Source organism: Cydia splendana, chromosome 5 (assembly GCF_910591565.1).
Source record: "Cydia splendana chromosome 5, ilCydSple1.2, whole genome shotgun sequence".
Lineage (NCBI taxonomy): Eukaryota > Metazoa > Arthropoda > Insecta > Lepidoptera > Tortricidae > Cydia > Cydia splendana.
Window position 1 is genome coordinate 23,279,272 of NC_085964.1, and position 26,686 is coordinate 23,305,957.

The 26,686-nt window shown below is 36.2% G+C and overlaps 5 protein-coding genes across 5 annotated transcripts; 2 read left to right on the forward strand and 3 right to left on the reverse strand.

Annotated features, from left to right (window-relative positions):
• Positions 1–216: 216 nt before the first annotated feature.
• On the reverse strand, positions 217–3,510 carry LOC134790359 (uncharacterized). Its single transcript, XM_063761127.1, has 4 exons — positions 3,168–3,510; positions 2,736–2,968; positions 1,974–2,040; positions 217–1,316 (listed from the first exon to the last, which is right to left on the reverse strand). The coding sequence occupies exons 1-4, from the start codon at positions 3,508–3,510 to the stop codon at positions 217–219; spliced, it is 1,743 nt and encodes a 580-aa protein (XP_063617197.1).
• Positions 3,511–3,514: 4 nt separating this feature from the next.
• On the reverse strand, positions 3,515–9,685 carry LOC134790360 (uncharacterized). The gene is made up of 7 exons (XM_063761128.1): positions 9,529–9,685; positions 9,013–9,096; positions 8,026–8,097; positions 7,769–7,918; positions 6,657–6,803; positions 4,407–4,620; positions 3,515–3,560 (listed from the first exon to the last, which is right to left on the reverse strand). Exons 1-7 carry the CDS (start codon positions 9,683–9,685, stop codon positions 3,515–3,517), a joined length of 870 nt encoding a protein of 289 aa, XP_063617198.1.
• A 1,271-nt stretch (positions 9,686–10,956) lies between these two features.
• On the forward strand, positions 10,957–12,675 carry LOC134790306 (probable H/ACA ribonucleoprotein complex subunit 1). Its single transcript, XM_063761079.1, has one exon. The coding sequence runs from the start codon at positions 11,080–11,082 to the stop codon at positions 11,773–11,775; it is 696 nt and encodes a 231-aa protein (XP_063617149.1). The 5' UTR covers positions 10,957–11,079; the 3' UTR covers positions 11,776–12,675.
• Positions 12,676–13,204: 529 nt separating this feature from the next.
• On the reverse strand, positions 13,205–14,467 carry LOC134790307 (ER membrane protein complex subunit 5). Its single transcript, XM_063761080.1, has 3 exons — positions 14,283–14,467; positions 14,149–14,201; positions 13,205–13,473 (listed from the first exon to the last, which is right to left on the reverse strand). The coding sequence occupies exons 1-3, from the start codon at positions 14,359–14,361 to the stop codon at positions 13,252–13,254; spliced, it is 354 nt and encodes a 117-aa protein (XP_063617150.1). The 5' UTR covers positions 14,362–14,467; the 3' UTR covers positions 13,205–13,251.
• Positions 14,468–14,727: 260 nt separating this feature from the next.
• LOC134790970 (sodium/potassium-transporting ATPase subunit beta-2-like) lies at positions 14,728–24,001 on the forward strand. Its single transcript, XM_063762002.1, has 7 exons — positions 14,728–14,982; positions 16,806–16,918; positions 17,606–17,750; positions 20,911–21,094; positions 21,538–21,643; positions 21,886–22,054; positions 23,859–24,001. Exons 1-7 carry the CDS (start codon positions 14,832–14,834, stop codon positions 23,960–23,962), a joined length of 972 nt encoding a protein of 323 aa, XP_063618072.1. The 5' UTR covers positions 14,728–14,831; the 3' UTR covers positions 23,963–24,001.
• Positions 24,002–26,686: the final 2,685 nt, after the last annotated feature.

Consider the following 26,686-nt stretch of genomic DNA (forward strand, 5'->3'; position numbering starts at 1 on the left):
CGTAACGTATACAGCCAACCTTGCGTGACCAGCCCCCCCTCCTCCTTAGGAAATTAATACTTATAATTGATATAGTTCCCGGCATTTAAATTGAACACCGACTTATACAGTAAAATTGAGTCAGTGTTCAATTTAAATGCCGGGAACTACACTTGTCGCAATAATTTAAATAAAACACAATTTTATTTATTAAACGATTTATTCCTCAGTCTTTTCTTATATTTTAAAAAAAGCTTTCTGCTGCATCGCAGGCAAAGTGCGGTTTTTTATCCGCACAATATCCGTTCCTTTTAATATTTTATTAATGTTATTGCACCAATTTGTAATCGAGAACTTTACTGTCACGGAAATAAAATATGACAAAATTTCACGGTGTGTGGTACATTTAAAGAAACTAAATGGATTGTTGAACAAAATTTTTTCCATAATTTTGGCCGTCAGATTTAATTCATGGGCTCGGTGTTCCAAGAATCCGTTTGTTTCTTTAATAATTGTACCGAAACACCGAACAGCACCTCTGGATGGGTAAGTAAGGCGTTTCGTGGCGGCATCATACTCTCTTTGATGAATCCATTTGTGGATTGCGCCTTCTTTAGTAGTAAGGCTTTTTCTGCAACTGTCACATTGATTATTATATTTCTGCATTGTTTTTGTTACCACCCATCCAGCAGTGTACGCTCGCGAATGGAGAACATTTAGTTGCTCCCGTTGGGCCTCTTCTACAGTATCTTCTACATCTCCTACTTTGGGATGACCCGGCTCGACCCTAGCAGTTTCACTATCTTCAAATAATGATTTTAAATTAATTATTTGGTCTGCCGAGTCATCCTCACAATTATAAGCGTCACCATGAAACTTTATCATTCTAGTAATCAATAATGATTTAAAGGTGTTCTTGAAACTGTGGCAGTTGGGGTCGTTGTTCCTATAATTATAGGCCCTGACTTGGCCAAAGAAGTTTTCAATTGGATCTGAATTGAAGAACCTTGGGCGCATTATTGTCATATTTTTGCTCTTAAAAAACTGCCACAGCTTCATGAATGTTTTTACCGTGGCAATAAAGTTTTTTAAGGAAGGCACGGATTTCGGATTTCCCTTGGAATCTACATATTTAATTTTTTCCAGTTTCTCGATGCTCTCCGGCCAAAATTCATGGTGCTTAGATTTTTCTGTCACTGCACAGCGTAGCTCTTTTCCTTTCTTTTGTGAATAGGTTGCTGATCCGTTGATGCTATCAAACAATTTATCAAAGAACAAAACTGTTTCAGCAGTGTTTCTTAATGTTTCACTCACAGGTCTGCCGTCCGCATAGTGAGCTAAAAACAAGAAAATGACCATATTTGTTTATTTTATGCATAATAGATTTGTGAAGTTCAAGTAGGTACTTTATCATCAATAGTATTCACTATCTATACCTATTGTTCTATCTTCATAAATTTCATTTCATTCCCTGCAGCACTTTATAGCAACAGACAGACAAATATTTTCGCATATAATATAAGTAGGGATTCGTGTTCTGAGTCTTCTCGGTCTACCGGATATTAATCTAGATATGTACCTATATACCGGGTGTGGCCTGTAATATGAGCAAAAAATTAAACTGTCGACGACTTTAAAAAATAACTTGTGGTTTGATTTCTAATACACTTTAAAGTTTATTCTAAGACGCAATGTATTGCGAATTTTGTTATGTTTAAGGCGTGACAAGCAACGTCTATCACAATGATATGGCGCGGCGATGGCGTCCATTGAAGATAATATTTATTTTGTATGAAAAATAGGGAGTCAAAATACTTCATAATTTTTAAAAGTTGTTGAACAAAAGTGTCACCGTTTAAGGAGTAGAGTCTATGTTTTAATTATTTGCTCATGTTACAGGCCACACCCAGTATAACTATCTTTTTACTCTTGCATTCTACAAATGGGTACCTAACTATTTATGTTAGTGAAAAGGAGAAAAAATAATTACTTACAGAAGTTGGCTGTGTAAGATAGAGCCGAAGACAGTGTGTAACTAAATACTTTTACACAGTTCTTGACCTGAAAAGAAATATATATTTCAGTACTCAATATGTAATATATCGTTAATATATTAAAATACCAATAACCAAACTATATTTTAGCGGATAAAATGCAGGAATGTGAATGCAGTATAAATTACTTGAGTATTAGGATATAAAATCATTAAAATATTCCAACTGGTCATAACATTCTCAATGCATCTATAGGCTGATTATAAGGACGGAACCATTTACTACAGTACATAGGTAAAGCATATGCTAGTTGATTGTATAAGAAAATCTTTAGTTATACTAGATTTCACACATTGAGAGGGTATCGACTGTCAAGTGAGTCAGTGACGCCCTCATTATTGTGTTTTCTAATAAACCAATCCATTTGTCTATAATCCAGTAAGTGTAAGTATATATATTAAAATTGTAGCCCTATTGATTTCACCAACTTTTGTTCATTATAATCATTATTGTCTCATAGCTTTATTTTGCTACATCATCTAAATGGCAAATGGTGGCCACTTTTTTCCGTTCAAGTGATGAAGTCAAAAGTAAGTAACATATAAAACTATATCACAGATTAATTATTGTGGGATAAGTAGGACAACACTATTAATATATACTTATTTATACAGAAATTAATTGGTTTATTAGAAAACACAAACCCCCTAATGAGGGCGTCACTTGACGCTCTGCGCAGTCTTAGTAAAAATCGGCACCAACCTTCATCTTTTTAATTTTTTCAGGTATCACATGCTGGTCATTTAACTTATGCAGCATTCTTGTTTCCATATTATTGCAGTCCGTTTCGTATACATCCACGATGTCTCTCCATGTGGATAATTTTCCTTCAAAGGAAATGTCTTTATTCAAAAAATTATTTCTCAATCCTTTAATAAGATGAGGAGGGTCGAATATAACCATCAGTTTGACTTCGTTTATTGTTACTGTGCCATCTAAAAAAAACACAGAAAATTAAAAAAACACTTCAAATATCACACCTTTGAAATATCTTATTCTATTTTCGAGTTACAACTGTTTTACGATGGCTTTGCAATGATCTGCCCCGCGCTATGGTAAAAAAAAATTAAGCCTTGAAGAATTATTTAACATACATCAATTCAAAGTGTTATTAAACCTATAAGTACTACTAACCTGGTTCCTGATTTGTCAGTAATTGGTCACGCGCTGTGTCAGCCTTCAGGCAATTTAGAGCCGCTTGGAAAGCTGACCCTTGGTCGCAAATAAGGGATATCGGCTTTAACCCGCATCCTACAACCGCTGTGATAATATCCACGAGTATACTTTTTAATTCTGTGCCTTTAGTAGCGCCTTGGCAAAAATAAAAGGCTATTGGCTGCTGCCACTTGTGGACAGCTGCTCTCAACATAAACACGAGGGCATGATCAGCGAAATCATTTTTTCTCTCGCCAAGCTCTACTAACCCATTAATTTTATCTTTGTTTTTGTCATAAGACAAGCCAGCCTCTAAAGACATTTCGTCAAATATGACTGAACACAGTTTTTTTTGTAGCTCCATTTTTCGGTCTGAAATTTAAATACATAAGCGTTAAAAACATTTAACTAAATGTATATATATAAATAAAACTAAATTATATCTAAGATCCCTTAATAAATCTAAAATTCAACACAATATGAAACTACTAAATAAACCGCCAGTGAAAAGGTACCTATCACACTTGCTGCGTTCAATTTCGATGGACAGCCAAGAATGACTCACAGCGCGGGTCAAGGTCCCTTTTAAATTACAATTATTACAATGAAACTCTATAATTTTCAACAAAATGAAAACAATATTCCTTTTATTAAAATATATTTAAAACCGGGTCCAACGCGATTTTTTTTTACTAGGACATCAGTTAGCTGCGACCACGACCACTGAAACCTGTGTCGCTGTCGAAACGTCGGAAATTAAGGTTACACAATAAATTCGCGTAAGACCAGGTCTTAACTGTTTTAATATGTGATCAAAATACGAAAGTTCAAATTTAATATGCCTTTTTTGCTTTAGTTTTTTTTTTTACAATCTTCGCAATGTATTTTTTATTAAAAATTATGATTTCATGATATTGTTTAACTCAGTTATCAATTACTTAATGTAGATCCTAAGATTTTATGACGTAGATACATACCTCTCTTCTTATTACTTCAAATACTTGAGGACAAATCCCAGACTCGATCTTAAGTCCTGCAACCATTTTATTTAGAGTTGATCGCGACGGCAGGATAAAAAATTTGTGCAGGAACCTATAGCACTTAGGGCTTTGTTTCATTATCGACAGTGCTATTAGTTTTTCTTCCAATGAAAATCGACGCCCTTTCTTATTTTTATTGCAAAGGTTGATTTGCATTTTCAAAATAGTTTTCGCATACGGATTCATGTCTTTTGTCAATTCTTGAAAGGATTTGTCTTTGTTGAATTTCAAGGCCCTCTTAGCCATGTGGTAAAAATCTGCCTGACGTTTAGATTTTTTATATTCGTCGTATATCATTCGGCCCGTTGGTGTCAGGTTCATTAATTTCCCAATCAATCGTTTCCTCTGCTTCTGTGGCCTTTTCGCACTTTGAACTTTAACTTCAACAACACCTGAAAAATATAAGCATTTAATTTAATTTAGGAAATTTTTATGTGGACACTTACTTAATCCAAAATCCTTCCTAAATCGTAAAGAACCGTATTCCGGATAGTATGGGTTCTGGGCCATGTCGCGTCCCGAAGTAACTTATATATCATTAGATATAGTGCATAGCCTATATCGAAATGCTAGGAACACAATTTTTGGCTCCGTAACTTTGTTTAGACTAGTTGGGAGGTGAACATATCAAAAGTCCCCGGCTGTAGCCCCGGTGCTGGGGGGTAGAGGGGGGTAAGCAGGTCTAATTTTTCGGTTTTTCACTGATATCTTGGAAACTTTGCGTCTTAGCGACATCCCCCCCCAAACCCAGCACCCCCTATTTATACGAAAATGATACCAAACACGGCCTATCAGCTTCACTAATGTAGATATCAAGATAAAATTGAAAGCCCTAAAATAAACTTTCAAGAGCGGATATCTCAAAAACTATTTAAGATATCGAAAAACTTGACTTAATAAAACTTGTAAAAAGAATTATCAGCTTTTAGTTTGTCTTAGTAGTCATGTCGCTAAGACGTAAAGTTTCCAAGATATAAGTGAAAAACCGAAAAATGAGACCTTCTTTTCCCCCTCTACCCCCAGCACCGGGGCTACGGCCGGGGACTTTTGATATGTTCACCTCCTAACTAGTCCAAACAAAGTTACGGAGTCAAAAATTGTGTTCCTAGCATTTCCCTCTATACCTTCTTATTGCTTGGCCTATGTAATTTATCTGTAAAATATTGAAACATTGTATTCATACTTTTCAAATGACAGATTCAGTTTTTTTTTAACATTTTAAAATGTTTGACTTTGGCCATAATTCAATTTAAATGGAAATCGTTACCGCCGCGCGCTACAAATTATTATTCACAAAAAATATATGAGTGCTTATTATAAAGTGATACTTTTTAGAATGAGGAATAAATGAGCTAAATTGTCCAATATTTTATTTAGTATAAATCACCACACTGTGATTGTAAAGGCCAAAATTGTCCTAAAAATACATATAATATTCATTTTTTGTGCAAAATTCAGTTTATTTGTATGAAAAGGTATAACGATTATTTCAAAAATGAATTCCTCGTCTCTAAATTATACAAAAATGATATATAACTTGCCCTTATTGCTAATAAAATGAAGAAATATAGCATAGATTAGACCTGGGGAGCCGACTATTTCCCCTCTCCCCTTCTTTTGGGTATACGGTATGATTTCGTTGCTACCGGGCCAAATTAGCGCATTCTCCTTCTTCCTCGCGTTATCCCGGCATTTTGCCACGGCTCATGGGAGCCTGGGGTCCGCTTGACAACTAATCCCATGATTTGACGTAGGCACTAGTTTTTACGAAAGCGACTGCCATCTGACCTTCCAACCCAGAGGGGAAACTAGGCCTTATTGGGATTAGTCCGGTTTCCTCACGATGTTTTTCCTTCACCGAAAAGCGACTGGCAAATATCAAATGATATTTCGTACATAAGTTCCGAAAAACTCATTAAAAAAAATTAACCAAATTAGCCCATTATTTGGTAATAAGAGTATGCAAGGCATCTAACACAATAATAAAACGTCTATGAACAGAAATGGGAGACATATTTTATAAGATTTGACAATATCCTTGAAGAATCTTCAGACATAAACGGCAATTAAGCCACCAGTGTTGGGTTGCCTATAATCATATGCCCACTTTGATTAACAATGAAACTATTTTTCCGTGAATGTACTCGTAAACCCCTATCCGTTAGTATGCGATTCATTAATGGACGCACCATGGCCCAAATCGGGACACGGTTCTTTGTAACTGCGTTTAGTAAGACTCTGACTGCACTAACTAGAACCATTTGTTTAGTTAGGATGCCAGTTAGGACGATTGAATTAGTGTGTAAAGCGTTTTTATATGGTTTCCGAGCAAAACTCAATCTCCCAGGTACTTTATACTTAATTGTACTACAATGTACAAATTGCGGCTAAAATATCAAATATAAATATTGTCAAGGTAAATACTAACTTTGAACTTGAGACTGTTCCCTTGGTGAATTGGTAGAGGTAACCTCCTCAACCGCAACACATTCTGGAATATTTGCTTCTGGCAAAATCTGCTGCTCTTCAGCATTTGATTGTTTGATTGCAGCTTCAGCAGTTGTTACAAAGACTGCTGAAACAGAAATAACAATTATGAAACAATCAGTCTCACACATATGGATCATGCCTCAGTTCTAGCAGGCTCGCACGGGGCATACTCTAGTTAGACTTACACATGATGATCGTTATTCAAGAATTTCGAGACCTGAACAGGTAAAACTTAGTTTCATTAAAATTACTAGTTACACAAATTGACTTCTGAAATTATTAAATTTCCATACACTTAGTATGGAAAATGGTAACGAAATAGGAATATAAACCTTGGGGCTTTTTTTCTCCTATTAGAACAGAGAGACTTCGTGATTCTGAGCACTTAAAATAGAATGACACATTTATTTGATTTTATTTTTCATTACTCAGTGACTATCATCATACTCATAACGCGAAAGACAGAGTGAGATAACCCTATAATGGGCATAAGAGTGTAAAATTGAACTCTATCACATTGTAATAAAGTTTCAAATGATAGTGGGGAATAGGTATATTGCCTTTGCTTTAAAAATGATTAAGTTTAAGTACTATTTTATGTAAACACTGTCATTGCCATACAATAACATAAAATATTGCCATTGCTTTAAAAATGATTAAGTACTATTATATGTACTGTCACTGCCATACAATAACACAAAATAAGTTTTTGGCCAAAATTTCATTTTTGGTACAAGCTTTTATCGCCGACTGTACTTTTTTTTCCACAAGCAACGAATACTCATCGAGACAATTCTAAGAACCCCAAACACAATTAGGTTTCGTTGTTTTATCACGGAGTTCCTATGGCCACCTCCGGTCTCCATCATCAGATCACCTCGATGACACCATAATATTGCATTGTCACCCGACTTACATATGTATGTAAAATTTCAGCTCAATCGGAAACCGGTAAGTGGATCAAATTTAACTTGCAAGATTTGATTACACACAGACAACGGTCAGGTGAAAGTAAATAAAAGCTTGTAAAAATGATAAGAATTCACTAACCTTCATTGTGTGACTGTACACTAGGTGAAATACAAGCTGTAACCTTCTCAGCTACAACAAGTTCTGTAATAAAGCTGCTGCATAGTTCGGGCATGGTCTCCTTTTCAATGTCTGAAGTTGTCGGGACAGGTTCTGTGGCTATAGAAACGGCTGTAACATAAAATAGCACTTTAATTTTTTTTTATAAGATTTACTAATAACTTGTGATAATATTAAAATACATAAGAAATAGTGTCATATTCATTTATTTAGCTTACCCATAGTCTGTTTTGGTGTATGGCCCACTGCGGTTGATTTAACCCCCGATGTGGATGGAATGGCAGGAGACGCTAAAACAGAAATACATAATAAACACATTAAAACCGTTGAAAATTATTGTTAATAAGGGCTTATAATTATTATAAAATATCTTCCAAAGGACCTACACAGTGCACATTGCTACAAATTTGTTATGGGTAGTTACGGAAATACTTCTATGGGATAACTTTGGCTTTTCTTATATACATGCGTAATTAAAATGTACGTATATTGGTAAGGCATGTAGGTCCTTCCTCTGACAGTTTTGTTTCCTTATTGGAAATATTACTGTGGTAGGGTAGAGTGGTAAAATAAATTCATTGCCTTCCAAAACGGAGTTATTTAGAAAAAGTATATTTGAAATGGCGCCAAATTTTTTAATAAAATTCCTATTGAACTAAGAAATACAGATGACATGATTAGTTTCAAAAGTAAGTTATTTAAATTTTTAGATAACAAAGCATATTATGTATAAATAGATTTTAATTAACTTTTAAATGATAATTTTGGATGATAAATATTTAATAACATATAATTATAGTGTATGTGAATTTTTGTTAGATGATTTTGATAATTAATGGTAACTGCGCACAGCATGCAGTCACAGTCCATAAATGAAAAATTGTATGCCTTACGGCACAACATAGTGATACAGTGATGTATATGGGACCTGTACTTATGTTTGACAAATAAATACTTTTGACTTTTTTTTACTTTTGTGGTGATATTTTATAAAAAAAATGTTGCCCATGGAAACACTAGCCATGCCTGACCTTAATACAAGAAATTGATTCTTTACATTGCTTGCAGATCTAAGTACCATTAATGAAATATATATGTGCATAATAATATTAATAATGTCTTTGATAAGAAGGCATTAATTTGCACCTAAAATGTAATTGAGTATCTATCATGGCTATCATGCATTTCAGAAAAATTAAACAAACCTTTTTGAGGCACTTGTTGACAGTATGTGTGGTCGTCATGTGATTTACGAACATATGCATGTTCTTTCAGCGGATCCATGTTTTCTAAAATGGATAACAAAATATTATTTTTAAATAACTAAAGTGAAATGTGGTATTATTTATCTACAAATTCTGCATGGTGTTTTTTTAGGATTGGGAAATTTCTATATAAATAAAATAATTAATAAAAGACTGCAACACTTGCCAATGATATCTTTACCCAAAGAAGTACAAAAATGCTAAGCTAAAATGAACACACAAGTGTTAAGATATTAATATCGATCGCATGAAATAATTATCTTACTAGAAACATATGCTCTTATTACAGGAATAAACAAACACTTTGTATTACCTACACATAATAAAATCACCATGCCGTGATTCATGAGTCATCAATTGCATAGAAGTTTATGACATTATCTTTTATGGTCGTAAATGATACGAATTAGATTAGACTGATTTATTATATCACTTCTTATCATTTTCTACACTTACCGGCATTTTCATGAGATGGGATCCCACTGTTAATCTCATCTTGACTGAATAACGAAGGATAAGCCTTCGCGTTGAGACGCCGTGTCGATGCCGAAACAAACCGCTGTTCGAAGTGTTTCTCACAAATAAAAGCTTTTCGAACTTGCTCCGGCGACATATTTCCAAAACCATTTTTTTTCAAACACTTCAACCACATAATGAGTCTTTTCTCAGTACTAGGAAAACGGTACAAAGTAAAAGCGTCCTTTCGCAGAGTTTTACACACACAGCACTGATAATACATTTTGCACAATGCATAAATGCTTGCAGAACTGGGTGATGGATGAATCACAAATAAAGCGGAGAGGATAAGTACAAGAACTTCACTCGATCAACACTTTATTGCAATTGAAAATAATTTAAACTGTTCAAAGTTTTCAACAAACATGGGCGACAACCACTGACAACTGACGTTTAGGCGACGATCGGCCAATCAGAGCGCGGCAAGTTGTCAGTATCATCTAAAAGCAACATGGCGCTATCGTACACATTCCGTTGTACGTAGATTAACAGCCGTGACTCTTTGGTTTTCGTTCTTTCTACAAATCAAACTCAAAACGACGAAAATTAGGTGACTATAGACAATTAAAAACACAGAGGAATACTAGACAATTAAAATCGAATCAACCATAGACAAAAACCTATTAAATATTGTAAAGACATGCTTACACTATGCGACAACGTGCGACATCAAGTAAACTTGTAGAAAAATATGTTGTCTGTGGAAGTATTGCCAGCATTGAGTATACATGTCTAAATTAGGGATATTTTATGATATCCGTAGAGAATTTGTGTAAATGACGTTGTTTGTAAAAAGTTAGACCAAGCTTACTTGGCAGTGATTTTGATAGCACGGACTGTGCAAGTGTTATTTTAAATGTCAAAATTTCATGGACGTTTGACATTTCAAATAACACTTGCACAGTCCGTGCTATCAAAATCACTGCCAACTTTGGCTTGGTGGCTTGGTCTAACGTAAAAACTTATTTTCATAAATTTTGTGGTAGTTTTTATTACATGTAAAAGACATTTGTTTTTTTGTACATTGCGGTAGAGTCAGACCAAGCTAACTAGGCAGTGATTTTGATAGCACAGACTGCCACACAGACTGTGCAAGAGTTATTTTAAACCGCAAACTTGTATGAAATTATGACTTTTAAAATAACACTTGCATAGTCTGTGCTGTCAAAATCACTGCCAAATTAGCATGGTCTGACTCTAATCATGTAAATATACATTCATTTAACGTATTTTAAGTTTGATGGTACGTTTTTGGTCGCATGAAGACTGGTAAAGACTTTTCTACAGTTAATAATTTTTTGGTGATGATGATGAACAAACATTATTTATTAAAAAAACTTACGGGATTTGTTCATTATTTACTGGTAACTCGATGAAGCTGTCAAGTGTCAATGTCAAAATTAACACGCTCGTCCGCTGCGTTCGCATGACATTCGCCGACGCATGGCGTTTTGAGGTTAGCTTCATTTTGTTTCGTGTTTATTAGTGAAAATGTCGTTCCGTGGTAGAGGTGGTGGCGGTGGCGGACGCGGCTTCGGCGGCCGAGGCGGTGGTGGCGGCGGCGGATTCCGGGGAGGCCGAGGCGGCTTCGGCGGAGGCAGAGGACGCGGCGGCGGCGGAGGAGGTTTCAGACAGCAAGATATGGGCCCCCCTGAAAGCGTGACGCCTTTGGGGCACTACGGCTGGACAGTGCAGGACGACCTGGTCTGCAAAGTCGACATTGAGGACGTACCTTACTTCAACGCGCCAATTTATCTAGAAAGCAAAGAACAAATCGGCAAAATTGACGAGATCTTTGGCAATCTGCGAGACTACTACGTTTCAGTTAAGCTAGGTGAAAATATAAAAGCGAAGAGTTTTAAGGATGGACAGCAGTTTTATATTGATCCGGCGAAATTGTTGCCGTTGAAGAGGTTTCTTCCGCAGCCGCCTGGTGCGAAGCGCGGCGGCCGAGGGGGTAGGGGCGGCGGTGGAAGAGGTGGGAGTGGTTTTGGGGGCAGAGGTGGTCGAGGCGGAGGGTTTGGCGACCGAGGAGGCGGCGGCCGCGGCGGTTTCGGCGGCCGAGGCGGTGGCGGCGGTTTCGGTGGCCGAGGTGGTGGCGGCGGCTTCGGAGGCGGTGGACGAGGCGGAAGCTTCGGGCGTGGCGGCGGCGGCCGCGGAGGTGGCTTCAGGGGCGGCCGGCGGTAGTATGTCTACCTATGGCAGTGGCAGTGTGACTATATTGACTGTGAGAGTGAGCTGTTGGCCCTCGCCACAAGGGCAAGATGGAGCACTTTCTATGATTGTGTTTTTAGTTGTTTTATCAGTTTGTTACAAACAAATCTTGTATGTTTAAAAAAATGTCTATGAGAAGTATAAATACAGCCTCTAATTTAGTTTAAGGACAGTTAACCTCCAATTTGGACAACTTAACCTTGTAAGATACAAGGCAATTTTTGTTTTCTTTTATTTGTATTAGAGTTCAAAGCTAAGTGACGAGTTAGGTCATAATGTCATCTCTTTCACTCTTGGTTGGTCTTAACCAGGGTAAAGGAGATTGCATTATGATCTCAGTCATCAGTTGGTGTTTGCGGAAAGTATAAATTTAAGACAAAGTAGTCGGATATATATTTGACTTCACAATATATTTTACTACTTGTCAGCTTTAATACTGTACATTGTGTATATGTATTAATATAGTGTTTATTAAGTATATGTTGTACCTAAAGATCGTTTTTTTTAGCATTAGAAATAAGGTAAACAATCTTGATGTGTCTTTTAATTGAAAAACACATTTTAAAAATAAGTTACGGCAAATATGTAACAATTATGAATGTAATACGATGATTTATATTCGTCTGCTTTCATAAGTAATAGTTATTGATTTTTAAAAAGCGTTTTTCAATTAAAAGACTTGTCAAGATCGCTTACCTTCTTTCAAGTTCTTTCTAATGCTAAAAAAACGAACTATAGTTGAAGCTGTAGGTAGTTACTTTTTAGGTTAAGTATAATTTTGAGAAGTGTATGTAGACTAAGGTCTTTGTGGCGAGGGCCAATTATTGTCTTAATTTTAAGTACCGATACTGTTAAGAATAAAGTTATTATTCTTACATTTTCGTTGTAGTTTTAGTGAAAGAATCCTTTCTACTCATATTATTTATTTGTGGATGTTGAAACAGTAATTCTCTTTAATGTTCATCAAATAAGAGATACACAAGAAAAGAGAACTACAATGTAAATATACTAAACTTTTCCAGACTAACTTCAAAAATTGGACATGGTTCACAATGTAATAAAAGTGAGGATATGTAGGGTGTTTATAGGATTTTCACATCCAGTTTACAACAGACCAAGTGCCACATTTGGGAGCGCAACATCTACTTAGAAAAATAATAATAATCACAAATGAATTTGATTTTAGTTTTAATTTCGAAGTCATAATAATGTGTAAATATAACTATATCAATGCAATAACATTATATTGTCATCTTTGTTGTGGCAATTAGATTGACTCACAGTTAACCATATTTCTATGGGATTTAATTAACCCTGTACAACAGTGAACAGTATTAACCTTAACAAGTGGTCAGACTAGAAAATAAACAATAGTGAGGCAGGGAGATACAACACAGGTGTTATAAATTAACCAATTTATTTACCCTTACAATAAATAATAAACCTACATTATTCTAAATGTTCTAATTCTGCCTTGCTACTAGGAGGTAGATACTCGGCAGACAGAGCCTTGCCCCGGTGGTTAAAGATGTAGAATGAGGGCAGGTTGCGCTGGGTGTCCCATTTGATGGCGTTGAGCTCGGCTGCAGCGTGTATCTCACGAAGGTTGCCAGCTACATTTAGGACTCCCCACATTACTGCAAATAGGCTTGTTACTGCTTGGACTACAATCTGTAAAACACATTAAAAATTATTGAATAATTAGAATGTAATACAAAAATTGAGGGACTCTTTAAACCAGGGGTCGGCAACCTTTTAGCAGCCAAGGGCCACATAGTAGCTACCGAAGTTGATGCGGGCCACACTTTGTTCTATTAATTCTTCTTGTTCTATTAGTTCTTGGTTGGTATTAATTTTTGACTTTATCAGACATTGTCGTTTGTCAATATTACAAACAAAATAGCCAGAGAGGCTCGCGGGCCGCAAGTGAGAGGTTCGTGGGCCGCTTGTTGCCAACCGCTGCTTTAAACCATTGTTTTACCTGTATAGGGGAAACTTGGTCCCCTAAATTACATTGAAAATATGGAGATCAAAATAGCAATTCTAACTCTACTACATAAAATCAGAACATTGTAGCAATTGGTTCCTTTTAGGACAGTTATTTTTCATTGGCAATTTATTGTTTATTGTTGTTAAGGGGGAGGCCTATGTTCAGCAGTGGACGTCTTATGGCTGAGATGATGATGATGAATTTATTGTGGTTTCATAATTTAGGTGACTGTCTCCCCTATAAAAGTCATTATTGTTTACCAAACAGGAATAAAAACAACGCAATTCACAAATAAAGAACACAACAGGAGGTTTGGGTAGTGGAAGGCACACAATTTGGAATTCCGAAATACTTACGTCCAAAGGTAACCCGGTGAACTCTTGTGCAGTTATTCGTAGGTATGATCGATCTGAAATATATAAATAATAAGTGTGCTGTGTTTTAGGGATATGTAAAAATTGTGAAAATAAACTTGAGTGTGATATCTTACGTTGTGCGGCAGAAAACGCCGAATGGAATAGAGATATGAATCCAACGATGATAATCATTTTATTAAAGGACGATGACATTTTTGTGAATGATTTTTTGATTGAATCTAGTAAGAATTTGCGAGAAATAAGTAAATAATAATCACTTCTTCGACTTCTTTCAATTTATTGACTGAAGGTTAATAGACAATATGGTTTGACAGTTGTTTTTTCAGTTAGTCTGTTTTCATTGGATTCGATAATAATGATCCTTAAATCATAAGTTTTCCTAGGTTTAAAATGTCTGTTTAAATTTGCATTACAAGTAATTACAACATTTAATAAATATAATACGGGCTATTTTTCGCAGACAGGATTACTCAATTTAAATTAAATTAGTTAAGAAATCGGTAACACATTACTAACGCATTGGTCCATCCCATCGTCCATCACAAGTCCATCACTAGTTCTGTCACGTCCACGAAAAGCGGTTGGGACAACGCCGCCGCTGGGCGTATTATTTTCATTGTTTATTTCGGCTTTTTATGAAATAGTGTATTAAGTTAATAACAATGGCTCGAAATCCAAAGCTAGAAGAATTCGAAATTGAAAGAAAACCTTCCAGATTCCAGGGGGTGCGTAGTGGCAGCGATTTCTTTTCACGAAAGCATTCGCATTTTCTCGATAAAAATGCATCCAGGGGAAGATCGCTGAAGGGTTGGGGTAAGTTTTAATTTTAGTACTTTAACATACTTAGTACTTAAGTTAGTTTTAACAGGGGAGTACACTTTATGTGATGTTTAGGTCAATTAGTTAAAAAACAATGAGGGTGTGGCTTACCTTTACAAAAACTTTGTGTCAGGTTACACAGTTCGTAAACAATTTTGCCGATGACCCAGATGGGTCGTCGTTGATTGTCAATTAGTTCTTAACTGTTCTTCGCTTTCGTTTAATGTGTCCTTTCATTGTTAATTAGTTCGATATGTTTTATTACTTTCTTAACATTACGATAAAAAAAACTAAACAATATGTAAAATGCCGGGATAAAGCAAAGAAGATGATGATGATAAGGATAGAGTAAGAAATTTACGCTTTAGGTCAAGCGGACGTTCCCCAATGCGTTGGGCGAATCAGATAAAAGCCCTTACCAACACCCCGCTTAACACATGTGCCAGGGAAGCATCTGCCAGGGAGAACTGGCGTAGAATCGTTCAACGTGACCACGACTGCTCAGCCAAGAGTAATTCGACAGAGAAGAAGAAGAAATTTAGGTTATAAAGTCTGTTTATTTTATAATGTTCACAGGAAAGATAATCTTAATTCATACTAAAATAGTTTTCCCCATTGGGGTTGGTAGTCCTTTCTATTATACTTGCCACAGAACTAAGTGGCAAGTCAGGTCATAATGCCATCTCTTTCACTCTTGGTTGGTCTTAACAAGGGTAAAGGAGATAGCATTATGATCTCAGTCGCCAGTTGGTATTACGGTAAGTATAGGCTATCAACGCTTGGGTTTACATGAACCGTGATAAAACAAATAGGATTAATAAGATTCACTTGTGTGAGAATCCAATTAGAAGAAGCCTCGTAAGCCGATTAATCAGAGGTCAGACAGGGGGTCAAATGGAGAGGGGTCTTATGTAAACATTGTACTATAGTCTGTATCTTTAGGTATTTAAAAAACCGGGCAAGTGCGAGTCGGACTCGCGCACGAAGGGTTCCGAAACCATAATGCAAAAAAAAAAAAACGAAAAAAAAGCAAAAAAAAAACGGTCACCCATCCAAGTACTGACCACTCCCGACGTTGCTTAACTTTGGTCAAAAATCACGTTTGTTGTATGGGAGCCCCATTTAAATCTTTATTTTATTCTGTTTTTAGTATTTGTTGTTATAGCGGCAACAGAAATACATCATCTGTGAAAATTTCAACTGTCTAGCTATCACGGTTCGTGAGATACAGCCTGGTGACAGACGGACGGACGGACGGACAGCGAAGTCTTAGTAATAGGGTCCCGTTTTACCCTTTGGGTACGGAACCCTAAAAAGAGTAAACAAAATCTACCCTCAAATGGCTTCTTAAGCCAGTTGAGGGTAGATGAAAACTTTACATGATCAAATAATGTAGGTTAAAGTCAGGTCCTTCAGTGACAGATCCAGGCAGTTTTGTATTCGGTTGGTTAGTCAATATTGTTATAATTACCCGAAAATGTACAAATTATTTGTTTACTTGTATTTAAGTACCTAAAGATACAGAGTATAGTATGAGTTGCGTTCTCGCGCGCGATTCCACACATCAAGCGAGACTTCAAGTATGGACTCACGCGCGAGAACGCGACTTATGCCGCCTGGGGTCGTCATTTTGCGAGACAATGCATTGGCAGAAGGGTACCATCTAAGCAAATCAAGGTGTCAGAATCAGCATTGTATATTATATCGTTGTCTATTAATTTATTCCGCAAACTTTTGGACCTCTCATCATATCTAAAGTGGAAGTTGGTAGCCTGTATTCATTTAAGTACCTATAAAATAAACAATCTTGTCTACAGGTAAACTCCTGCTGTTTTACATGATCTTCTATTCATCCCTAGTGCTGCTATTCGCCATCTGTATGACTACCTTCATGCAACAGTTCATCAACCCTCGAGTACCGCGGTTGCAGGTACCAACTACAATTACTCTAGAAATAAACGTAATTGCCATGGTATAAGGTCTAGTTTAGTCTAGCAAACTCCAGTTCTTGACCTATTCTCATAGATTACTCGAAAATATTGGAAGTTATTTCTGGACAACATTAAAGCTCTAATTTTACCATAGCCCTTAATGAGGCCGACGAACATATTTCCCATTTTGATATTGAACTTTATTGCATAGTGATAGGTTTCTATTTTGCATAATTTCTGACAGCCTTATGCCCGTTAAAGGGATAGACGACCATTACACCAGTATTAACCTTATTGTGAAGTTATAAGGTCTAGTTTAGTCTAGCAAAGTCCGGTTCTTAATTTATTCTCATAGATTACTCGAAGATACTGCAAGTTATTTCTGGACGGCTTAAAAGCTCTATATTATTGGTTTTAAGCACATATGCGGCGTTAGCATGGCCGCCTCTTTATCGTCTGTCTCTGCCACGTTCACGTATGTACGTGTGAAAGTGACACATGACACGACAGGCGATTAAAATACCATGCTAACGCCGCGTATTTGGACCATTTTATTTAAGTACTTAGTTCACTACACTTTTTTTAATTTAGATTTTTTTATGTTATTTCTACTCAACTTTGTGCTCCGTCTAGTAGTTGAGGCGGTCTGTGCCAGGTGTAACCAAGCTGAAATGGTTTCATTACAGCAAGAATACAGCGTAATCGGCACCAGCCCCGGGCTCGGTTTCCGGCCCCTACCCCCGGACGTTCGGAGCACCCTCATCTGGTACAAGGGCACCGGCTACGACAGCTACAAATACTGGGAGGACGCGCTCAAAGAATTCCTATCAGGTAATACGATAAGTATAGGTATGGGTCAAAATTCTTTTCGATGTCCAAAAAATGTGACGGGGTGGACTTATTGTACGGGGTGAAATTTACTTTTAATTTTTCTCGTGTAAAATACAGCTGTATAATCTTAATCACAAGTAAGTGAGTATGCCAAAGACACATATCGTGGGGTGACAAGCAAAAGTCACTAACTAACACAATTGAAATTATTGGACAATAAACCGTGTTACAAGTGTAATAAAGTGCATTGTTACTTTAATTTTTTGATAGTACTTAGTGACTTTTGCTTGTCACCCGACGATATACAAGCGTGACAGAGTGGTCAGAAACAGGACAACGAAAATTTTATTGACCTATACGGTGTGAAATAAAAATGGGGTAATAAGGGGTAATTTGACGCCCTTTATAAAACCCCATTTAGACGATTCAGGAACTTGCATGCGATTTTAGTTACATTGCGGTATTTGGTTGATCGACTGAATTTATTGTACTCTCTAGTTAGCAATGTATCGAACAGCTTTGGTGATCTTTCACCCCTTTCCATTTTGGTCCATCCGTGTTAGAAACATTTGGGAACATAATATAAAAGACTTAGGGCCACTTGCACCATTCACTAACCTGGAGTTACCATGGTTATCAGTACAATTTAACACGGGGTTAACGGTTTAACCGGTTAACTCCGGGTTAGTGGGATGGTGCAAGTGGCGCTTAGGGCGTCCGCTGACTGGCGCGGGTGCACGGAGCAGGCGCACGCACGTGGGTGGGCACATTGTAGGTAAAATCCGCCGCAAGCGGCCGCGTCAGTTAGCTTTGCTCATATATTTTTCGTTAACCCGCTCACGGCGCTCACCCGTTCCGTGATAGTGATAGTTTACATGTGCCTGAACTAGGATTCCCTGTGTTTCAGGCGTGAAATATGGCAAACATTGAATTGACAACGTCCTGAATTCCCTTGAAACTTCTCCAAAACTTATTTCACCTTGATTTTTCTCTATTTTATAAGCTTTTTATTAACTTGCAATATATGTATCTATGTAACTACGAGGGTTGCACTGAAAATGTCGGGAATAGAGAAAACTGTCGCATCTAGACGGTCAATCTTTATTTTAATACATACTTAAACTCAAACTGACCACGCATATAAATTTTCTTTTGAAAGTAATCATTCTGTAATGCACACGGCTCATAATCCCAAAGTCCTTTTTGTATGGCGATTTTGGGGCCTTAGTGGTTTTGTATGAAATTCGTGGAGTAGCCAACGGAATTGAAGTTTTTTTACATATATATATATATATAAAAGATTTTTTTACTGTTGTCATATGAATATTTAGGAATGTCGAAATCTGCCGATATGCAACTTTTTTGGCAGTCTTTTTAATTAACAGCACAAATGCGATTTTAATTTTTGACGTCGCTTTGGAATGACATGCTTCTTTAAGATCACCCATGGGATAAAATGAAAGTGACTTTCATATTTAATTTTAACTGCAAACGAGCGTACGATGAACTCTAGTTCATAAAAAAATAACAGAAGCCCATTGTAACTTTTATTTGTTCGCTGAGGGCATATTGAAAACCGTTTAAAAATATGATCCGAAAAATCACTTGGCCAAAAATTCAAATAATGTTCGACATACAATTTTCAAATTGCCAGTAATTCTTAAATACAAATGACAACCAAATGGAATATACCTTAAAAGTTTTATAAAGAGTTACATTTTTATAAATTATATGCCTGTTTCTATTATGTTATTTCTAAGTGTCCCATTCCCGAATATTTCAGTGCGACCCTCGTATGTTTGTACGGGTCAAATCTTGCAAGTTAAATTTGACCCGGTTCCCTATGATGATGAAAATTTGTTAATACATATGTAAGTCGGGTGACAATGCAATAACCATATTATGGTACCATCGAGCTGATCTGATGATGGAGACAGGAGGTGGCCATAAGCACAGAACTGATAAAACAACGGAACCTAATTGTGTTGGGGGTTTTTAAAATTGTCTCAATGAGTATTAGTTGTCTGTAGAAAGAAAAGTACAGTTAGCGATAAAAGCTTGTACCAAAGATGATTTGCCAAAAACTTATTTCACATATTTAATTACACAAACGGGTCTACCGCGATATAATTTCATTGTTTTTACCTTTAATTCCGACGTTTCAGCTGCGTTGCACCAGCTGTGGTCACGGAAAGACTGACGTCCCAACAAATGTCAACGGAGATATTAATAAAACACCACTAAACTACCCGAAATTAGTTTATAAAAATGTTCGGGGTAGACAAAGAAATTGCAGCTACCCATTAAAGTTTAATGTTTATTGTCCACGGCACGACACGCAACACTCACAGTATCCGTACACTGGTCCGAAGATATATCCGCTGGTTTCAACATTTGAATCACTGGTCCCCAAGTAGACGATAATTTGTACCCGTCCTCACGATTGAAATTTTTAGGGTGTTTTTTAATTTCAATCGCCTCTCACGATCCGCGGATAATAGTGTCGCTCGTTGGAGAGGACTTTGGGTTTATGTAGCTCAATCCAGTGATTCGTTCCTGTTGTCAGCAAGTGCTCAGCTATTGCGGATTTGTTTATATGGCGATTTTTAACAGCTGCTATGTGTTCCTTCACCCTCTCTTGAACGCTGCGCTTAGTTTGGCCAATGTACGCACTTCCACAACTGCATTCTATCTTGTAGACACCCGGATTCTGGTACGGAATGACATCCTTTGGGCTGCGTAAAAGACTTGCTACTTTAGATAACGGCGTGTATACAGTCTTAATGGAGAATTTCTTCAGTACTGATCCAACTTTGTCCGTTATCCCTTTCACATACGGCAAAAAGGCTGGTTGCCTACTAACCTCCGGATGTCTTTCTTTTTTCCTAGTCGTGCGTGGGATTTTCTGCAAGTACCCATTTTTCTTTAGCACTTCCTGAACATGGGCTAAATCATTATCTATGTGTTCCGCGTCACATAAGTCTCGTGCTCTGTTAACCAGAGATGTGACCACGGATTGTAGATGCCTCGGATGATGGAATTTTTTTGGATGGTCGGAATTAAAGGTAAAAACAATGAAATTATATCGCGGTAGACCCGTTTGTGTAATTAAATATGTGTACAAAACGCGAGAGTTTAAAGTGTTAAAAACTTATTTCAGTCTATAAGCGAAAGGGTCAAACGGCCGGCGCCGGTCAGAACATCCACGACTGTGACTGGAACAGATCTCCTCCGCCCGGGAAGTTCTGCGACGTCGACATACGCAGCGGGTACGAGCCCTGTACCGAGGAAAACCACTTCTCGTTTCACAAGAGTTCGCCTTGCATCTTCTTGAAGCTTAACAAGTAAGTCCATAAGTATTAAAATAAAAACCTTACGTGTGAATTGCTAAAAATTGTACATAGTTAAGCACCTGTAATTAGTCTAAAGTTAATTGATTCCATTGTGTTACGACAGTTAAGCCATTTCTATTTAAGTTAGATGCATGAAAGTGTGTTAGCGTATGCTATAGACTTATATGTGTAACTTATAAGTTAAGACTAATCACAGCTTCTTAACTGCGCTTAATTACTTACAATTTTTTGCAATTCACTCTTACGCTAAATACCAAAAAAATACATTTCATGCCAAAAATGCCTTAAATCATTTTGGAGAAGAGCTGATACTCTTCAAACTGCTGGATCGATTTCTATCAAACATAGCTAAGAACCACCGCAAGGAAATTCGCTTTCACGTAAAAAAATTATATTTGTGTAAAAATGTCCTATAATTTATTTATTTATTCCAGAATATACGGTTGGAGACCAGAATTCTACGAGCCCCATGAATTGCCTCCTGACATGCCCGAAGATCTGCAGCAACATATCAGGAGTCTATCCAGTGCTAACAACCATGTATGTATTCATATATGTACATACATACCTATGCATATATGACACAGGAATTAATCGGGATTAAACCTGGAGTTACCATGGTTACCAGTACAATTTGACACTGGGTAAACGGTTTAACCGGTTAACCCTGGTTAGTGGGATGGTGCAAGTGGCGCTAAGCAACCTTATTGAGTTTGGGTTTGTATGTTTCTTCTTCACAGTTTGGTAACTCTGATATATAACAAAACCTCTGTTATTTCCAGACAAATATGATCTGGATATCCTGCCAGGGCGAGACGCCTGCCGACCGCGAGAACATCGGCCCCGTGCAGTACCTCCCGCACCGCGGCTTCCCCGGCTACTACTACCCCTTCGAGAACGCCGAGGGCTATCTCAGTCCACTGGTCGCGCTGTATCTAAAGAGACCTAGAAGTAAGTACAACCATATTTTAATAACTTATAATAGAAGATATAACCTCACCCCGCGGCGGTAGATTGACTACAGATTGACAGTATCTTAGTTTGAACTCATATCATGTTTATGTCAACTCAGTTCTGCGTTACGGCATTATAGTATGGGGCTACTCTAAACTCGACAGAACTTGCAAAACTGACAAATGTGTAGCTTTAGTTAAGGAGATAATCTTTTAAGGCGACATAGATCAAGGCTAACCGAGAAAACATCGGCCCCGTCAAATATTTACCACTCCGCGGCTTCCACAGTTACTTCTACCCGTATGAGAACTCTGAGGGCTATCTATCTTAATCCATCAGTCGATCTGTATCTACAGAGACCTAGAAGTAAGGTTGTACTTACAACCAATACAAAAACTGTTTTAGTTTAGTCCACAGAGATCCTATCCTACCCTATAGGTAAATTAAATTGTGTCACAGTCACAACTGTCATGGAATGAAACATACAAAAAAAAACAAATATTTTTGCGCGTTTAATGACTTTAAGATAAAATAAATAAAACCCGTTAAAATGAGGTGGATTCACTAACAAATCGTGTTGGCACAGTGTTTCATAAGTTTCATAAAGTAGCTGATTTGACTGGTTAGTAAACTACCCCATTACTGAAAACATTATCTATAAACCGAGACTAAAATACATAATAGTTACTAGTATTATTTGACATTGAAGTAGAAATTATTCACACATACTCGCCTTATCGTGTAACGTATGTTTATTTTAGGGTTCCGTAGTCTAGTTTGTAGTCGGTCCGTCCTGTTTAGAATGATCATTATTACTAGAAAGCTGTAACTTGGCATGGGTACAGTCATAGAGAAATATAGTAAGACAAGAGAGCTCACTCCATACATCAGTTTTGGTACCGGAAAGTCTTATGTTGTTGAGCATTATACTTTCCGGTCGGTGCTACATCTATTGTCATTTGACAGTACTACTACTACTTAAAGTTCTGATAATCCCGCTACTCGATGCTAGATGTCGACTATGAAAATACAAATTTTTTTGATACCAAAACTGATGTATGGAGTGAGCTCTCTTGTCTTACTATATTTCTCTATGGTACAGTAAAGGAATTTGATATTTTTGCTACTTTGTATCCCTCGCAGTTTTCATAGTGATTGTCACTGTGACAAGGTGTGAAGTGGCACAGAAATCAAATATTTCACTGTACCTCCCGTACACTTCAAATAAGAGTGATTTTTTTACTACTATGGGGCTGTTCATAAATTACGTCATCTATTTTTGACGATTTTTGACACCCCCCACTCCCCCCCTAAAATCATCCAAAAATCATGCTTCGAATGACCCCGTTTCCTCCTACGTCATGCTACCATCATCCGATGTCCAGACCCCCCCCCCAATTTGAAATGACGTAATTTATGAATAGCCCCTATGCAATGACGGATCGGTTGGACAGTCAGCTTCAAATATATAGTGAGGGCTAAAGTTGCCAAATATATCGGTACACGGCTTAGAGCATTTAGTTACTGGAGACGTCATGGCTGTCATTTTCAGTCTGCTGATTTTTGCGGGGGATGGGACGTCAAATGTATTGCTATTTTTACATGATTTGTAGCTATGTCACTCCATACAAAAGTTTGCACAATTGTGCAAGTTTTTTGGCAGAGGGGTAAGCTCTCAAAGGCGACTCCAGTTATTAAATGGTCTATGGTACACGGTATTGCTATCTATTTGAAGCTGCTTTGACAAATTGGAGTAGTCGAAATTATAATTTTATTTCGGATTGTTACTTTTTATTTTCAGCTGGCATAGTAATCAACATCGAGTGCCGAGCGTGGGCGAAAAACATCATTTATAACCGAAAGGAAAGACAGGGAATCGTCCATTTTGAACTTATGATCGAGTAGACAACATCAGGGGCCCATTTCTCAAAAGCTTGTAACTTGTAATACAAGCGGATGTGACTTGACAGCTTTTGTTAGAAAGGGACTTCCACTTGTATTACAAGTTACAAGCTTTTGAGAAACGGGCCCCAGCTACTAGTACAAGTAAGAAAATAGTAAAATCAATTTGACCTCTAGATTTAGGGAAATCATGATACTGACACGGTATTCTCAAAATACCAAGTTTGTTTTTAGAAGACATATGAAAAAACATAAAATTAAATTCTACTTCACTTAAAACGTTATTTTAAGGTTTCTCGTCCGGTCTACTGAAAAGACCAGAGTTTATCCATTCCATAATACTTGGAAATCTTGTAAACTATATGTAAACAACAACTTTTTTAAAAGAAAAGTCATTTCTACTCAGTAGACCTAATGGTCTTTTCAGTAGACCGACGTTAAAATGACTTATAAATAATTAATGAATCTCCTCATATCTCTGCTAGCATTTATATACATATATACATTTCCATATCAATAATAAGCATTTTAATCTAAATAAGCAATAAAATAAGACATATTTTTATACACTTATTACAACTCCGTCCATGATGTTTTGATATTGATAATGTTGTGTTGTTTGTATGTTATGTAAGCTGAAGTGCCTGTACACTATCGTCCATTTAATTTTAATTAACTGTGTATTTTATAAAAAACGCCAATGTTTTTATGTATGTAAATAGGACCCACCGTAGAAAGTAGCCTTAAAAAAGTTACCAAATCTGCCTTTCTTGATTTTTATATTGAACTGAATTTCTTATATTTTATTAATTCGGTATACTAGCATTTATTTAACTATTTACGTTTTTCTAATTCATAACGCACTGTTGTTTACAGCAAGAATAATATATTTCCAATAAATATTTTAAATAACAATTATAGGAGCATTCCATGAAATTGTCTACCGTTTGTCCCGTACAAACGCGGATTTTCTGAAGATTTGCGGGTATAAGAGTGTCCTTTTCTATGATAAATGGTCAAAAATATGCACAGAAAAATAATCGCCTGTTTTAAATGCCGAAAAAAAGTCGCAACACAGGAAATAAAATGCGTTTGTACGGGACAACCCGTGGAATGCTATACATGTATCATCGTTTTTAATTCCGATTTCTATGTAAAATTTTTGATTAATTAACTATAAAACATTGCCGTAAAAGTTTAAAAAAAGAATAAACGTTAGTGTACCCACCTATCAGTGGTAACTGCTATTAGCTCTAGAACTTTCATAAAATGGGTCTAAAATATAGTAAATAATAAGCTTTTTATGTCGAGTCTAAACTAAAGATCTGTTTTTAGTTTTAAAGGTTTATGTTTATTTGTGTGATGTATTCTTTATGTGTAAACATGCAATTTTTAATTTTGTAAAAATAATTCTGTGTAAAAATAACCATAGAATATTTTAGATAAAAGACTGACAACAAGAATTTTACAATTCTTATTTTTAATCTGTCTTCAATTCTTTTTTAATTTAGTTTACAAACTATATTTTTGGTATACCTATTTTATTCCCAGACGGCTTTTATTACCTTAATATTGAAAGTAAACCAAAATTATCCATTTAAGTATTAAGTAATATTTTTAGTATCCTAGTATTTACTAGGATATTATTATTTATATTCGACTATTTAGTCGAATTCATGTAACTCATGTAGGTACAGTCACCAGCTATAATATGTTACAGAACGAAGGCGGCAAAAATATCTGACACGATCTTATATGTAGTGCAATAAGAGCGCGTCACATATTTTTGCGGCCTTCGTTGTGTAACATATTAGTGCAAGTGACTGTATAGGATTTTTTTCCGTAAAATATTTTTATCAGTACCTACTGTTTGCCCTCATTATGTTTTTGCTTAATACTGTTTTATAAAATATCACGGTTTTTATACTTATAAGAATAAAAGGTATCAAATTCCAGTGAATGAAAATATATATTTTTGATTATTTCTACTTTAAAACTGAACATGAACATAATGGTGGTATTTTATTATTTGACCTAAATCATTGTTTTATCACGAATTTTTATACATATTTTTTTACTTAATCTCAAATTTTTATGACGAAAATGTGACTTATGCGTAACTTGTCGTCCGTCCATTGTAATTAAATTTATTTTTTATAAGTTTTGTATCTTTATGACAATTGTAATGTGTGCCTTAGAGTTTTTATAAAATAAAAATATCAAATCTATGCAATGTGCTGTTATCATTTTCCTTATTTTAATGCCAATGATTGGTGAATTGAAATTGCATTGTAAATATCCATCAATAATGTATATTATTAATACCTATGTCTCAAATGTGGTTGTTGTATTCTATTTGGAACATAAAATTACTTGATGCCGAAATCCGATATTTGAATTGTAAAGTCTAGATATTTTTGGATATGATAAAAATCTACCATAAAAAAGACCCATAAAACACTCCAAACACAGTATATTAAGTACACATGTTGATGTATAATATAGTTACCAGGATGTAAAAAAAAACAAAAAGGATATGGTAGTTATTTGATAATTAGTATGAGTATGAGTACTTATAAAAATAGACATAACGCCTGAAAACATTACTAGACATAAACAGATCCCTCCTTGTCTCAAGGCGTATCCAAATCCAAAACCAAACGCATCATAACAAAAAACCCATTAAACATGTTTATTTACTCGTCCCAGATCCCGCACGTGTGTACC